The 15,207-nt window shown below is 38.7% G+C and overlaps 1 protein-coding gene across 1 annotated transcript; it reads left to right on the top strand.

The window, feature by feature from the left end:
* The first annotated feature begins 7,654 nt into the window (after positions 1-7,654).
* Positions 7,655-10,785, top strand: LOC124884302 (extracellular calcium-sensing receptor-like). Its single transcript, XM_047392142.1, has 6 exons — positions 7,655-7,818; positions 7,943-8,225; positions 8,310-9,101; positions 9,211-9,438; positions 9,560-9,683; positions 9,878-10,785. The coding sequence occupies exons 1-6, from the start codon at positions 7,679-7,681 to the stop codon at positions 10,783-10,785; spliced, it is 2,475 nt and encodes an 824-aa protein (XP_047248098.1). The 5' UTR covers positions 7,655-7,678.
* Positions 10,786-15,207: the final 4,422 nt, after the last annotated feature.

The following is a 15,207-nucleotide window of genomic DNA, read 5'->3' as shown; positions in this document are numbered from 1 at the left end:
CTTTTTTGGATTGGCCATGTCCTGGATAACTGAAAATCTTCACCAACAATATCACTCAGTTGTTGCATATATTCTGATAATTCTATAGCCATCAAGTTAAAATAAATGTAGTTCATCAATATATAATTTTAGTCATAAGGGAGTCAAACCACAATGATATTCCACATTAATAAAATCTTGATTCTGTTAACACACTCTTAAGTCATGTCAATTAAACACATATTTGTTGTTCTTTTGGTTACTTGCCTGCAGGACGGTTGAACAGAAAAGTTCAACGCTGCAGCTTCTTTGTGCGTTTTTGCTATACCTCCCATCTATTGTTACGGCTGGTTTCCGTATGAGCGTATGTGTGTGTTTTGCTTTGTACCATCATCAACAGACTGGTCACGTAGTATCACGTAGTGACCTGGCCGCTATCCTGCAAGAAGAATGGCTCAAAATCCCTCTGACCACTGTGCAGGACTTGTATATGTCATTCCCAAGATGAATTGACGCTGTATTGGCCGCAAAAGGAGGCCCTACACCATACTAATAAATGATTGTGGTCTAAAACCAGGTTTTTCAGTTTCATTGTCCAACCCCTGTAGGTTTAACACACACATACAGGGTTGAATGATTGTTTCGGGTGGTGGGTACCCAGTTGCAGGTGGTCCACTACCCAGTGCCTAGGGGGTTAAGTGATCTAAATTAGTGAGGTGCCTTTAAATGACACCTCATCAGGGGGGTTGTTAGGAATAACCTTTATTAATATGACTCATAGCTGTTTTTCCCATTTATACCATAGTGAAGTAAAGTATAAGTTCTAATGTTTCCCTTTTGTTAGAATAGGATAAGAATGCTCATAGACATACAGGACAAGGACAAATGGCCTAAGGTTTGTCAAAAATGACCTGAAGCTGGGGCACTGAGTTTGATAGTGGAGCAGCTGGTATAACTGGCTTGATTAGAAAGCTACAGCACACTTAGATTAAGTATGGACACCCGCTACTACACAATCTAACAGATAGACACCACAATGGTGACACATAGTCTACTGATAATCACTGAGGGAGTGCACATCTATTGCAATGGAGTGCCAGATATAAAAACTATATGTGACCTTCTATTGAGGGTCTTCGTCATCCTCTAACAGACTGCGACGGTCCGAGACAGGATACTCAGCGCTGATCTCTGTAATCATTCCTCTGCCTTAATTTAGATTAAAAGAGCTAAAAGTTAGAAACAGTTTGAGAGTCGTTCCTTTAAGAGTCTTTAGATAGAAGTGGGGACTGTTTCCGGGGTCCAGGTACCGGTGGGGCTCCGAGGCGTCTGACCGCCAACAGAGTGCGGTAACTTGGACAAAACATTAACTTGCTTGGATTGTGTGCTTACCGGTTTGCTGGTCAGCTTGTTTGCTTTGTTGGGAATACCTTTCCAACTTGACTCTGAGGAGTCTGTTTAAAGCTTGTTAAGCTTTTTCTTGAATTGTTTGTTTGCTTGTTGTTGGCTGGGACTCTTTGATTTAAGAAAATGTTGAGTTAGCTTGTCCCTCCTTGTGTGGGATTATTTTGTGTTAAACTACTCGTTGTTGTATATTTTGTTAGATTTATGGTTATTGTGTATTTTGGCTTTTACCCCTTTTTATTTTTAGCGGTTTGTACTTTGTTAAGTACCCTCCTTTTGTTTGTATTTTGTTAATAACACCTGGTTCGAATGTTTACTTCCCCCTACCCCTAGACCGAGTGGTGTCGTAACATTTAACTTAGGAAGTACAAGCCATTTAAAATAAAAGGGAGTAAAATCCAAGTTACACAATAACCATACATTTCAACAGCAAAAAAAAAAAAAAACTCAGAAGAGAAAAAACAGAGAGAGACCATAAAGTTAGAAGCTGAAATAACAGCAAATAAAGCGAAGACTATGAGAATGTAGGAGAGAGTGTGAAAGTGGTCATTATGTCCTCCAGCAGCCTAAGCCTATAACAGCATAACTACAGAGATAGCTCAGGATAGCCTAAGCCACTCTTAACTATAAGCTTTATCAAAAAGGAAAGTTTTAAGCCTAGCCTTAAAAGTAGATAGGGTGTCTGCCTCACGGACTAAAACTGGGAGCTGGTTCCACTGGAGAGGAGCCTGATAACTAAAGGATCTGCCTCCCATTCTACTTCTAGAGACTCTAGGAACCACCAGTAAACCTGCAGTCTGAGAACGAAGTGCTCTGTTAGGAACATATGGAACAATCAGATCTCTGATGTATGATGGAGCTAAATCATTAAGGGTTTTATATGTGAGGAGGAAAATTTTTAATTCTATTCTGGATTTAACAGGGAGCCAATGAAGGGAAGCTAAAGTAGAAGAAATATGATCTCTCTTTTTAATTTTCATCAGAACTCTTGCTGCAGCATTTTGAATCAGCTGAAGGCTTTTAACTTCATTTTGTGGACATCTGATAGTAACGAATTACAATAGTTCAGCCTTAAAGTAGCAAATGCATGGACTAGTTTTTCAGCATCACTCCTGGATAGGATATTTCTAATTTTGGCAATATCCCATATGTGGAAGAAGGAAATTCTAGAAACCTGTTTAATATGGGATTTAACATCGGTGTATCAAAAGTGGTGCACATAATTCAAAGATGTGCACATAATTCAAAGATGTGCACATAATTCAAAGATTTCTACAAAATCTGCTTCCTTTTTTCAATTCTAGACCAATGTAAAATGTGTTTTTCAGAATTCCAGTTTAAATGACAAGATAAAAAGAACTTTGTGACAACAGCTACTGTTTTTGTCAAAAGTTGCACTTTAAAGTATCTGCGCTCACCTGTCAATGACATGATATCCTAAAGTGACAACTCTGCTCTTGATCTTGAAGTTCGTTGGCATTTAAAAAATTAAGGTTCTGAAACCAATTAAGCTATGTTTCAAGAGACTTCTTACCCCCTTTCACAAAACAGTTCTAGGAGATTTGAAGGTGTCTTTTGCCATTTCCTTGTGTTTTGTGAAAAGATAGTTGCGGCAAGGGGGGCAGAGGGGGTAGTCAGCCCACCTCTGTTATAACTCACCAAGCGAGGTAAGCACATGCCCACAAGGGGTCACCTGTTTAGGGTAAACAGCTTCAAAAAAAAAGTATAAACAAGACCTAGAAATCATTTCAGACTGGAAGAGTAAGAATGTAATATAACTTTAATTTGAAGCATTTGTTGCTAGTTTGTGTATTTTGCCAATAAACATAATTTGGCGGAGTTTAATAAATTTAGCTTCAACTGTATGTGGAATAAAAACTAAAACCATGAATAATATCAAGTCACTGACCTGCAGGTTGTGCACAAACATGTTCCAATTAATGTTTTCCTTAGAGCCTACATAAGAACTTTGACTGTACTGTTCAAAGTGCGGTGCTATTTTGTAAGTGTCAGGATCTGTCTGAGTGCTTTTTCTGTTTTTTTTTTTTTTTTCAGCAGATTCAGTTGGAGGATGGAGATGCGCTGTTGCTGTCTCACACACCTGTGAGTTATCAGGCTCCTTAAAGCAACTTTTTTAGGAGCAGGTTGTTGATCATGTGACACCTGAGTATCGTCCTCTGTGATACCTCAAGTCATCGCATCACGATCCTGACTTAAAATCCTTTGTGAAATACTTTTTGTAACCTCAAGTTCTGCTCCTTCCTCTAAGGCTAACTCTCTGAGACCTCCCGGTGTTCTCCGTGCAGCATGGTCCAGCTTATCCCTGGAGTTTCACGTTTTCGAATTGGAGCCTGACTCCTACCTGCCTCAAGCGCTCCATCTACCTAAACCTGTCCGCCCTCCAACAAGCTGCTTATCTCCTGCAAACTCAGAGCTACATGTTCGAACCTGACCTCTCCTCCCGGACTCGCATCCGCCTTGCAACCGTAAGCAATTCTCACTCTGACCATTCCTCCCCATTCTAATTCCAAGCTCACCTTTCTGCTTTCCCTCCCCAGAGGACGAACCGCCAGAGCTGCCGAAGGTTCACGACACATATTGTTGTCCTTCTAAATAAAAAATCTTAAACTTCCCTAGGCTCCTGAGAGTTTCTGCATGTGGGTCAAAAAGCTTGGTAGAACAATGACAGTAAGTGTGGAATGTAGAGAGAATGTAGTTCATCTTAGTGCTTGGGGGTGGACAAAAGATTTACTGTTTTTATTGGTAATTGTGGAAAAAGCTGCAGCACTTCCCTGTACACGCCTTGTACTGAGTGCCTGCTGAGTGTCTGCGCTCACAATGGCAGCAGAGCTTTGTGATGATCTAGAGGTACATCTCAGAAAAATTTTATATTATGGCAGACCACTTGGGTGCAAATGTCCAGAGGATAGACATTGACATTGAGGGTAGTCAGCAGAAAAATATGGTAGTGTGGTGTGCGGCAGTGGCACAGGAATTAAGCTTCCAAGAGTCAGTCCAAAACCCACAAACAACCTCAAATAAATGCTTCAAACTCGTAACATATCACTTGGGTAAAACTTATTTTCTGAATTGCATCTTTCATTTTATGGGGTATAATATCTTCTGTTACTGTCACCTACTGATATGTCTGTTCCAACTTCAGAGTGTCACCCTCCAGAGTTACACGAGAGTTCGATGCACTCATTTGGCTTGAGTTGGTCTGAAAGTTTCTGTAGTCTGTGATGCAGTAGCAAGCGGAGCTGTTAATTGTGTGATCTCCAGTCTTTCAGTCATAAAACAAAAAACAATCTGGTTATGTGAACACTTCCTCATATCAAAAACCACTACTAAACCAGAGGCTGGAAATCAAGGTACCCAAATCTGGAGGAAAAATGGAGAGGCAAAGAATCCATGTTGCATAAAGTCTAGTGTGTCCATAGTCAACACAGCCATCTTCAGGACATTTTAGAGCACTTTCTGCTTTCTTCCGCTGACGAGCTTTATGGAGATAGTGATTTCATTATCCGGCAGGAATGGGTACCAGCCTACACTGCTAAAGGTACCACAATCTGATTCAGTAACCATGGTATCATTAAGCTTGATTGGCAATCAAACTCACCTGACTTGAATCCCATATCTATGAAGCATTGTCAAGATAAAAGATAAGACACCAGACCCAACAGTGCAGATGATAAGGTTGCTATTAAAACAATCTGGGCTTCCATTACAACTCAGCAGAACCACAGGCTGGTCTCCTCCATGTCACACCACACTGATGCAGTATTTCATGCAAAAGGAGCCCCAGGCTAATATTCAGTGCATAGAAATGAACATGCTTTTCAGAAGCCCGATGTTACTGTTTAAAATACCCTTTTTATTGGTCTTACGTAATTTTCTAATTTTCTAAGACACTGAATTTTGGGTCTTCATTATCTTCAAGCCATAATAATCAAAACTAGAAGAAATAAAGGCTTACTACTACACTGCATGGAGTTTGCATGTTCTCACCGGCTTGCACCGGCATGTTCCTCCCACAGTCCAAAAACATGACTGTTAGGTTAATTTGTCTTTCTAAAAAAAACTGCCCTTAGGTGTGAATGAGTGTGTGTATGGTTGTTTGTCCTGTATGTTTCTATGTTGCCCTGCAATGGATTGGCGACCTGTTCAGGGTGTACCCTGCCTCTCGCCCATAGACAGCTGGAGATAGGCACCAGCTTCCACGTGACCCCACTATAGAATAAGCAGTATAGAGGATGAATGAATAAGCAGTAATATGTGAAGTGCCATCATGTCCTTCCTAATGAAATGTAATGCTTAGTGAATTTTCAAAATATGAATTTGTTTTGATTTGCAGATCTTTTTTCATGATTTCTAGCAATACTTCCTATACCATTAATACAAAAGGTAGTTACAGAAAAGTGTGAAGGAGTTATAATAAATATGCAGTTTGATAAAATTGCAGTTTATGTGTTCCTCTACTTTCTAAAGTTTTAAGTCTACATGTATGTCATTTACTCGATGTCATTTACTATATGTAAGAGTTGATATCATGTCATGCAGGATTATAAGGAAACCATGGTTGTGTATGTCTCTACAAATGGATCAAATTGGATCATGCTTGAATTGATTTTATAGGTTAAATATGACCGTTTCTAAACTTCACAAAAAAACTAACTAGGAAGGGCTCATGTTTTATCTGTTTATCTGAGTTTGGGATTTGGTTATGATATGAAGGTTGTTTTTTTTTTTATGAAATGAGCAATGAACTCAGGGACTAATTGCTAGCAAGACACTATCTGATAATGAAATCCTTATTCCATTTTTTTGTATATTAGCTAAGGATTGTGTAAGGTGCAGGGAACATGAGAAGGCAGAATCAGTGATGACCAAGTTATTGACAATTCAATAAATACAGTACAGGAGGCCATGCAGTACACAATGACAACTAATAAAGTAGCATTTCATAATATTTACAAATCATATTTTTGTCTATCCTGTATTATTGAATCTACATAAATGACTGTGCTGAAGAATGTAAAAATGGTGGCAAACAGTGTTTTTTTTACTATTCAAAGCTTTAATGTGCTGTTCCGTTAACACTAAGAACATGACAGTTACATTATTTTGTGAAATATATTTAAGAGAACAACAGATAAGAGAGAAAGGGAAAAGCTTCATCTTATACTTTCTAATCATTTAAAACTGGAATACAGTGTTACCATTTTTTCAGGTAGCACTTATTTATAATTAAAAGGACCAAATAAAGAAAGTTAACTGGCAGAAAAACTGTCAGTTTCAGCTTGTAAGATAACCCATCTGCGAACATGTTTTAGCTCAATTTGTTAGAAAGATTATCACTCTCAGACACTTTGTAAATTTATTTAAACACAAACTAACACATTAAAACATTTATTTACCTATTTCCGTTGAATCAGATGATTATGGCACTTTGGTAAGAAGGTCGAATTTGCAGCACACTTGATTGACAGTGGCGGGAGAGCCAACAGAATGAGAAAGCACAGCATACAGGGAGCACGATAATAGTTTACATTGTCAGAATTTTTATTTTCAACACTGCATGAGAAAAAAGACGCCGGTTTCTTTTTTAGTGAGCTGTCACAGCAGCGCCCCCTCCAACAGCAGGCATTCTTGGCAACTGCCTATATGGCCTATGCCAAGAACCGGCCTGATTTACATAAATGTATTACATTACGTTTTAGCAACGGAGTAGTGACAGAAAGTTCATAACATATACTATTACTCTTTTGTCATTTAATTGATTCTCTTCCATTACATTAGATATACTGAGTAGCTATGTATCTAAATGGTTGCTTTATTATTGCCTATAACCTATCCTAATCTCCAAAAATGGTATAAATTCAATCTGTATTTTTGTGTACTTTCAACCCTCGTACGGCATTATTCTCTCAGTTTTTTTGCGTTAGCATTTTTCTGTGTAATCTCAAAGTATCTAACATCTGCAGGAATTCTAGCAAAAATTTGCTGAATAAAAGTTAATTAAAATGAAACCTTTAGCCTGCTAAATCATTTTTGTAAACTTAGTCATATTTATTAGGGCATTTCCCTTTTTTTGCCCCACCCAGTAGGTTGATGCATAATTGTTTTTTCCACTACATCTCAGGTGAATACATCATGTATAAATATTTGTGTGAGGGATTTAAATGTGGTTCTTTCACTCAGCACAATGTCTGCAGGGAGGTGGACACAGCAGAGATGGAAACTTTTATATTTCTTGTTGGTGGCTTCATTCTCTCATGCTAAGGAACCAGCCTGTATGCATAGAGGGGATCTTGAGGATGCCCAGCTAATTAAGAATGGGGACATTATGTTGGGAGGAGTCTTCTCTTTCCACAGCAGCTGGGAGAACAGTGAAGATAATTTTAAACAAAAACCTCAGCAACTCCAATGCACCAGGTGAATTACAATATTAAACTGGTTATAAAAGTTATTTTGTATGTTGTTGCTATTATTTCAACATAAAGATCAAATTGGTTTTGATTTCATACTTAAAACGTTTTGCTTCAAGTTTAAATTTTAGAGACTTCCAGTTTGCTCAGGCCATGCTTTTTGCCATTGAGGAAATTAATAACAGTACAGATCTACTGCCAGAAATTACTCTGGGCTATAAAATGTATGATGCTTGTGGTTTCATTGCCAGAAGTGTAAAAGTTGCATTGGCTTTACTCAACAGTAATGAAATTGAGGCTTCACCTTCAAAGGCTTGTACAAGACCTGCACAAGTACAAGTGATAATGGGAGAAACCTCTTCCTCTCCTAGCGCAGCCATTGCCACTGCAGTTGGACCTTTTCATATCCCAATGGTGGGTGAAAATGATAATAAAGTGACTTTGTTTAGCATTTTTTCAAACATTATTTTAAAAAAGCTGTGTTTTGTTTTCCATCAGATTAGCCATTTTTCCACATGTGCTTGTCTCAGTGATAAAACCAAGTACCCCTCATTTCTTAGAACAATTCCTAGTGACTATTACCAGAGCAGAGCTTTGGCCCACTTGGTCAAGCACTTTGGATGGACTTGGATTGGAGCTGTTAGATCTAATGATGACTATGGAAATAATGGGATGGCGACTTTCACTGAAACTGCACAGCAGCTGGGCATTTGTCTTGAATATTCTGTATCATTCTTCAGAACAGATCCATCGGACAAAATACTGAAGATTATTGAGATTATTAGGACATCTACCTCAAGGGTTGTTATTGCTTTCCTTTCCCACATGGACTTAGATGTGTTGTTACATGAATTTTCCATCAACAACTTAACTGGCTACCAATGGGTTGGAACTGAAGGCTGGATGTTTGATTCTCAAATTGCAGCAATGGATAGGAATCACATTCTGGATGGGGCTATAGGCCTATCCATTCCCAAAGCACATGTCAGTGGACTTAGAGAGTTCATGTTTAACATTAAGCCGCTGAATTCATCAAATAGTGACTTATTTACACAGCTTTGGGAGGCATTATTTGACTGTAAGTTTAATCATTCAAATTCAGCAGAGATTCAGAAGCAATGTACTGGTGAGGAAGATCTAACTGGAGTGGAAAACAGCTTCACTGACATGTCACTCATGCCCATATTTTACAATGTCTATAAAGGAGTTTATGCAGTAGCACATGCACTGCATGACATTCTCAACTGTAATAAAACATGTCACAATGACGTACAGCTAGAGCCATTAACAGTGAGTTTAATATCAACACTGATATACGTATAGAAATTTATATTGAATATTTCTTAATCATAGCTTGGCCTATACCTTGCTTAATATTAATAATAATTTTATATGTTAGATTTTACAGCACTTACAAAGGATTCGATTCAAAACAAAGGAAGGAGATGAGGTTTATTTTAATGAGAATGGAGATCCAACAGCAAAATATGAAATTATAAACTGGCAGCGAAAAGAAAATGGCATGTTGAACTTTGCAGCTGTTGGTCTTTATGATGCATCATTACCAGCAGATAAACAACTGGATGTAAAAATTGGGTCAACAGTTTGGGCAAAAAACTCACTGCAGGTAAGTATTCAAGTAATCATTTTAATTATTTACTTATTATTAATTATATGGTATAGTATCAAACAGTAGAAAAATGCCTAAATCAATGTTGTTTTTTTCATTATACTGCATTTTTATGTAGGTGCCAGTTTCAGTTTGCAGTGAGAAGTGTCCTCCTGGAACCCAAAAAGTTCTCCAGAAGGGAAGGCCTATTTGCTGTTTTGACTGTATAAGATGTGCAGAAGGAGAAATAAGCGACAGTATGGGTTAGTTAGTATTTATATGTGTATATGTGGGTATGAGTTATGTTTACCGCATTGTTTTATTTATCTATTAATAATAAGTCTAATACCCCAGTTAATTGAATATAAATTTAATATAGATAAAAATAGGTGCAATTTATAAGACCAAGACAAATTGACACAGTAAGTTTAACATCTCTTTTGCCATGATTTTACAGATTCTGTCACCTGTGTGAGATGCCCCCTTGAATCCTGGTCAAATGAAAACAGAGATGCGTGTATACAGAAGAAAGCAGAGTTTCTTTCACATAAAGAAATAATGGGGGCATTGCTCACTGCAGCGTCTTTATTTGGAACATGTATGACTCTTGCTGTTGCAGTCATTTTTGTTATATACAGGAAAACTCCTATTGTAAAGGCAAACAACTCTGAGCTGAGCTTCCTGCTGCTCTTTTCCTTAAAGCTGTGTTTCCTCTGCTCTCTGACTTTCATCGGCCAACCCTCTGAGTGGTCCTGCATGCTGCGGCACACAGCATTTGGCATCACCTTTGTCCTTTGCATCTCTTGTGTTCTAGGGAAAACCATAGTGGTTTTAATGGCCTTTAAAGCTACACTTCCAAGAAGAAATATGATGAAATGGTTTGGACCTACACACCAGAGAGTCAGTGTTCTGGGTTTTACTCTTGTACAGGTTATCATATGTATCCTCTGGTTAACAATTTCTCCTCCCTTTCCTTCTAAGAATTTTGAAGAATATAAAGACAAAATCATCTTGGAGTGTTCTCTGGGCTCCACTGTGGGCTTCTGGGCTGTCCTTGGTTACATAGGTCTTCTCGGTATGTTGTGTTTTATTTGTGCTTTTCTAGCTCGTAAACTGCCTGATAATTTCAACGAAGCTAAATTTATCACCTTCAGCATGCTGATATTCTGTGCTGTGTGGATCACTTTTATTCCAGCATATGTCAGCTCTCCTGGGAAGCTAAGTGTTGCTGTAGAAATATTTGCAATTCTTGCCTCTAGTTTCGGATTATTGATTTGTATCTTTATTCCAAAATGCTATATCATGGTGATGAAACCAGAAGAAAATACAAAAAAGAATATGATGGGGAAGGGTGCCCAAAAATAATTTCTAAAACTGTGATTGCTAAGGCAGTTATGTTCAGTACATTGGACACTCAATGAAAAAAACCCAAACTTGTATAATGTTGGGATTTTATGTAATAAATAAACAACTAATGCACAATTGTAAAGTTAATGGAAAATAACACATGGTTTTCAAATTGCTTTACAAATAAAAATCTGAATAGTGTGGTGTGCATTTTTATTTAGCATTTTTACTTGAATAAACTCAAATGTAGTCCAGTCCAATCAATTGCATTTTGAACTCACTTGATTAGTAGATGGCGTACATCTTTGTGTAATTTCATCACAGTATAAATGTAACAATTCTGTGAAGGCTTTGTCAACTGTGGTGAAAAAATCAGAAAGTACACTTGTTTTAGGACCTGATACACTGCATGATCTGATGAAAGTATTCCCTCCCCCTCCCTGTTGTTCTTGCTACAGGACTAATTCACTTCAGTGTCATGGCAGCTGGCTCTGTTTAGTCTCAGAGAAGGTTTCAGGGTTTGAGAGTATGAGATAAGGATGCCCTTCTGGGCCCTGAGTTCTGTCAGTCATGCCTAGGAAGAATTCTCAGACATGCAGGGGCCCAGGCTTCAAGGGAGTTACCTTGGAATGATGTAAGAAGATTTATTTTGTTTGTCTAGTCAGAACAGATGCTGAACACCTCTTGAACACGTCTAGTGCGGTAAGCTGTTCTCCCTTGTGAGAATAATAATAACTAGAACTGCAAGCAGTTATGATCGGGCTCCAAGCCCCTCACAGCAACTCCGCCCCCTGCCAGATTACCACATCACACGCCCACATGACCACATTTTCCAAATGGTCAGGTCAGATCTTGGTTGCAGAAGCACTCAGACCTCATAGGCTTAGCGGCACGCAGTGCAAATGCGCTAAACCTAGCAGCGAGCACAGTGCAAACCGCGTCCTGTTTGAAAGGCCCTTAAGGGATATTAGCAGCTATGGAGGAAGAAGGCGAGGGGAAAGATGCGCCGCCAAGAAAGATACTGAACATGAAGCAGTCAAACATTCAAATTAAAATGTTTGCAAACACTGGACCAACGTAATCATAATATAGTCTTAATTAAAACATGAATAAACATTTGCTATTTACAATAACTCACCAAAACTCAGTTCTTTGTAGCCAAATTTCTGAACTCAAACCTATTTACTAACCCTATTGCTATCATTACAAAGATCACATTTAGTTTTGCAATCTGTAAAAACAATATACAAGATTCAAATTCTTTTGTAATGCTAAAATGCTTGTATTTAACGCAATATCAAACCTCACATATATCCATAAAAAAATCAAGTAATTGAAGCTGAAAATGCATTAATCACTTATTAAAGGTGATGTTTTAATCCTATTGAATTTGATGCAATAACATTTTATTTAAAAAACAAATTGAATTTTTTTCTTACATTTTCTCTTTCATATATATCTTAAGTTGCTACACCTACACAAAAATTGTTATTCGATTAATCGTCAGAACAATCGATAGAATACTCGATTACTAAAATAACTGTTCACAACAGCCATAAAGTCTAGATTTTGTTTTTATTTCACTCAATGACTATTGCCCTGTCGCAGTCACTCCCATCATGATGAAGTGCTTTGAGAGGCTGGGGAAGAACCACATTACCCCGCCCCACACACACACACACACACACTTGATCTGCTCCATTTTGTTTAACGCTCCATTGAGGATGCTGCTTCCTCCACACCCCACCTGAACCTGGAACATCTGGAGAAGTATAATACCCATGTGCGAATGTTTCTGGACTTCAGCTCAGCATTCAACACAATCGTCCCCCAGAACTTGTTGAGCAAACTGGCCCCCCTTGGACTCAACACCCCTCTGTGCAACTGGCTGCTGGATTTCCTTACAGACAGATCCCAGTCTGTAAGGGTTGGCAAAAACACCTCCAACGTCATCTTTCTCAGCACCTGCTCCCCCCCAGGGCTGTGTGCTAAGCCCACTGCTCTTCACCCTGATGACCTAGGACTGCCGTGCCAGTTCAGAACCAACCATTTCATTAAGTATGCGGACAACACGACAGTGGTGGGTCTCATCGGGGACAACAACGAACTGGCCTACAGAGAGGAGGTGAAACATCTGGTGGACTGGTGTGAAACAAACAATCTAATCCTGAATGTCAACAAAAGAGATTATTGTTGATTTCAGGAAAAATCAACCAAGTCACAACCCCACCTCATCAATGATGCTGCAGTGGAATGGGTCAGCAGCATCAAATTCCTGGGGGTGCAGATCACGGACACCTTGACCTGGTTCCTCCACACCTCTGCTCTTGTGAAGAGAGCACAGCAGCATCTACATTTCTTGAGACAGTTGAGAAGAGCAAACCTCTCCCCTCCCACGTTCACAGCCTTCTACAGAGGTACAATAGAGAGCATACTGACCAGCTGTATCTCGGTCCGGTGTGGGGCCTGCAACACCTCAGACTGGAAATGTGTAGAAACTGGTGAGGACAGTCAGAAAAAAAATCATTGGGAGAGAGCTTCCTTCCATCTGTGACACTGCTCGCAAACACGGCCCAACCAGGGCTCAGACAATTACAAAAGACTCCTCCGAACCCCACCGTGGACTGTTTTCCAAAAGGTACAGAAGCTTCAAATGCAGAACAAGCAGATCCTGCAATAGTTTCATCCCCCACATCATAAGACTGATAAATTCCCAATAATCCCCCCTCCCATACATACACTAGTCACTTTACATGGTCACTGTGAACTCTGTTACAATTCATTCAGCTGCTACAGCTACTTGCATTATTCATATTGCCCTACATATACTTTTCTCTCTGTACATAATTTTCTAACCTATTCATTATTTGCCACATTCCTGTTGCATATGTTTATATTTATACTGTCGTGCTTTTACTTGTTTCCTGTGTTTTTATTGGGAGCCTAGCAACAAAATCTTGTTTAAATGTACATTATGAATTTGCTGTTGAATGACAATAAAAGTCTAAAAAAGTCTAAAGTCTAATTCCCATTTTGAGAGTGAACAGAGCATTTTATGTGAAATTCATAAAATCACTATGCCTCATAATTTTTTTAATATCCTCAATTAACCATGTCAGTAACTGCAATGAAATGCATTGTGTAACTCACTACGAGGCTGGGGATCTGACCTGAAGTGTATAAGGCAACCAGAAGTAGGTTCGGCTATGGAGATTGTGTGTGTAAATGAGACACCAAAAGACAGAAATTAAGTTGAAAATGTTTGTATCAAAGTTATTAGGAGTCAAATGATTAAAGCATATATAATAAGCAGATATATAATAATATTACAGTAATAATGAATTGATTACTACAAAGGTGTCTTCACAGGTCTGCCTAAAAAGTTGATCAGACAGCTACAGCTGGTCCACAACGCTTTTTTGTACTCAACTTGGGAACTGGCTCAGAGTTCATCTTTCTTTCTTTCCTAGATGAAGCTACTGGAGGACCTGCACCCATTAACATTTTACACTTCCTTCCCAAAGAGAGTGCTTCAATGCTCAGTTAGAGCATTGAAGATGGGTCGTGACTGGGTCTTCCAACATGACAATGACCCGAAGCACACAACCAGGATAACCAAGGAGTGGCTCCGTAAGAAGCATATCAAGGTTCTGGAAAGGCCTAGCCAGTCTCCAGACCTAAACCCTATAGAAAATCTTAGGAGGGAGCTCAAACTCCGGTTGTCTTAGCGACAGCCCCGAAACCTGGCTGATCTGGAGAAGATCTGTGTGGAGGAACGGGCCAAAGTCCCTGCAATAGTTTGTGCAAACCTGGTGAAAAACTACAAGAAAACTGCAAACAAAGGCTACTGTACCAAATATTAACATTGATTTTCACAGGTGTTCAAATACTTATTTGCAGCAGTAACACACAAATAAATTATTTAAAAAATAATACATTGTGATTTCCGGATTTCTTTTTTTTTAGATTGTGTCTCAGTGGACCTGCACCTGAGATAAAAATTTCAGACCCCTCCATGATTTCTAAGTGGGAGAACTTGCAAAGTCGCAGGGTGTTCAAATACTTGTTTTCCTCACTGTAACTGCTGGTTTAAAACATTTGGATGTAACAATGCTTCAGCTATTGTGTAGTGGGTACAAAAACCAGAGAATGTGAGCCATAATCGCAAACCACACAGCAGGGAACATCATTTTAAGACACTGTGACTTTAAAACATTTGACTCAAACGTGTTTAGATAAAAGGTAAGAAAATCGTAATTTTTTTTAAATTAACCTAATAAGTAACATGTCAATATTCCGAATATTTTTAGAAGTTTTCTCGTCTGCCATATTTTTGTTCATTTTCTCAACGATATGCAGGTGTTAAGAGCAATTTGTTTTTCCATGACAGGGAATGCAATTTTCGGCATCACACCGGCTAAGCTAACCCATGCAAAACAA

This window comes from Girardinichthys multiradiatus, chromosome 18, assembly GCF_021462225.1.
Source record: "Girardinichthys multiradiatus isolate DD_20200921_A chromosome 18, DD_fGirMul_XY1, whole genome shotgun sequence".
Classification (NCBI taxonomy): domain Eukaryota; kingdom Metazoa; phylum Chordata; class Actinopteri; order Cyprinodontiformes; family Goodeidae; genus Girardinichthys; species Girardinichthys multiradiatus.
The sequence above is the reverse complement of the archived record's forward strand: the minus strand, read 5'-3'. Positions and strand labels throughout refer to the sequence as shown.

Coding starts and splice junctions, on each gene's coding strand:
- LOC124884302 (XM_047392142.1), top strand. CDS start 7,679: ATGCATAGAGGGGATCTTGAGGATGCCCAGCTAATTAAGAATGGGGAC. Junction 9,439..9,559: donor GGGCAAAAAACTCACTGCAG/GTAAGTATTCAA, acceptor ATTTTTATGTAG/GTGCCAGTTTCAGTTTGCAG. Junction 9,684..9,877: donor AGAAATAAGCGACAGTATGG/GTTAGTTAGTAT, acceptor ATGATTTTACAG/ATTCTGTCACCTGTGTGAGA.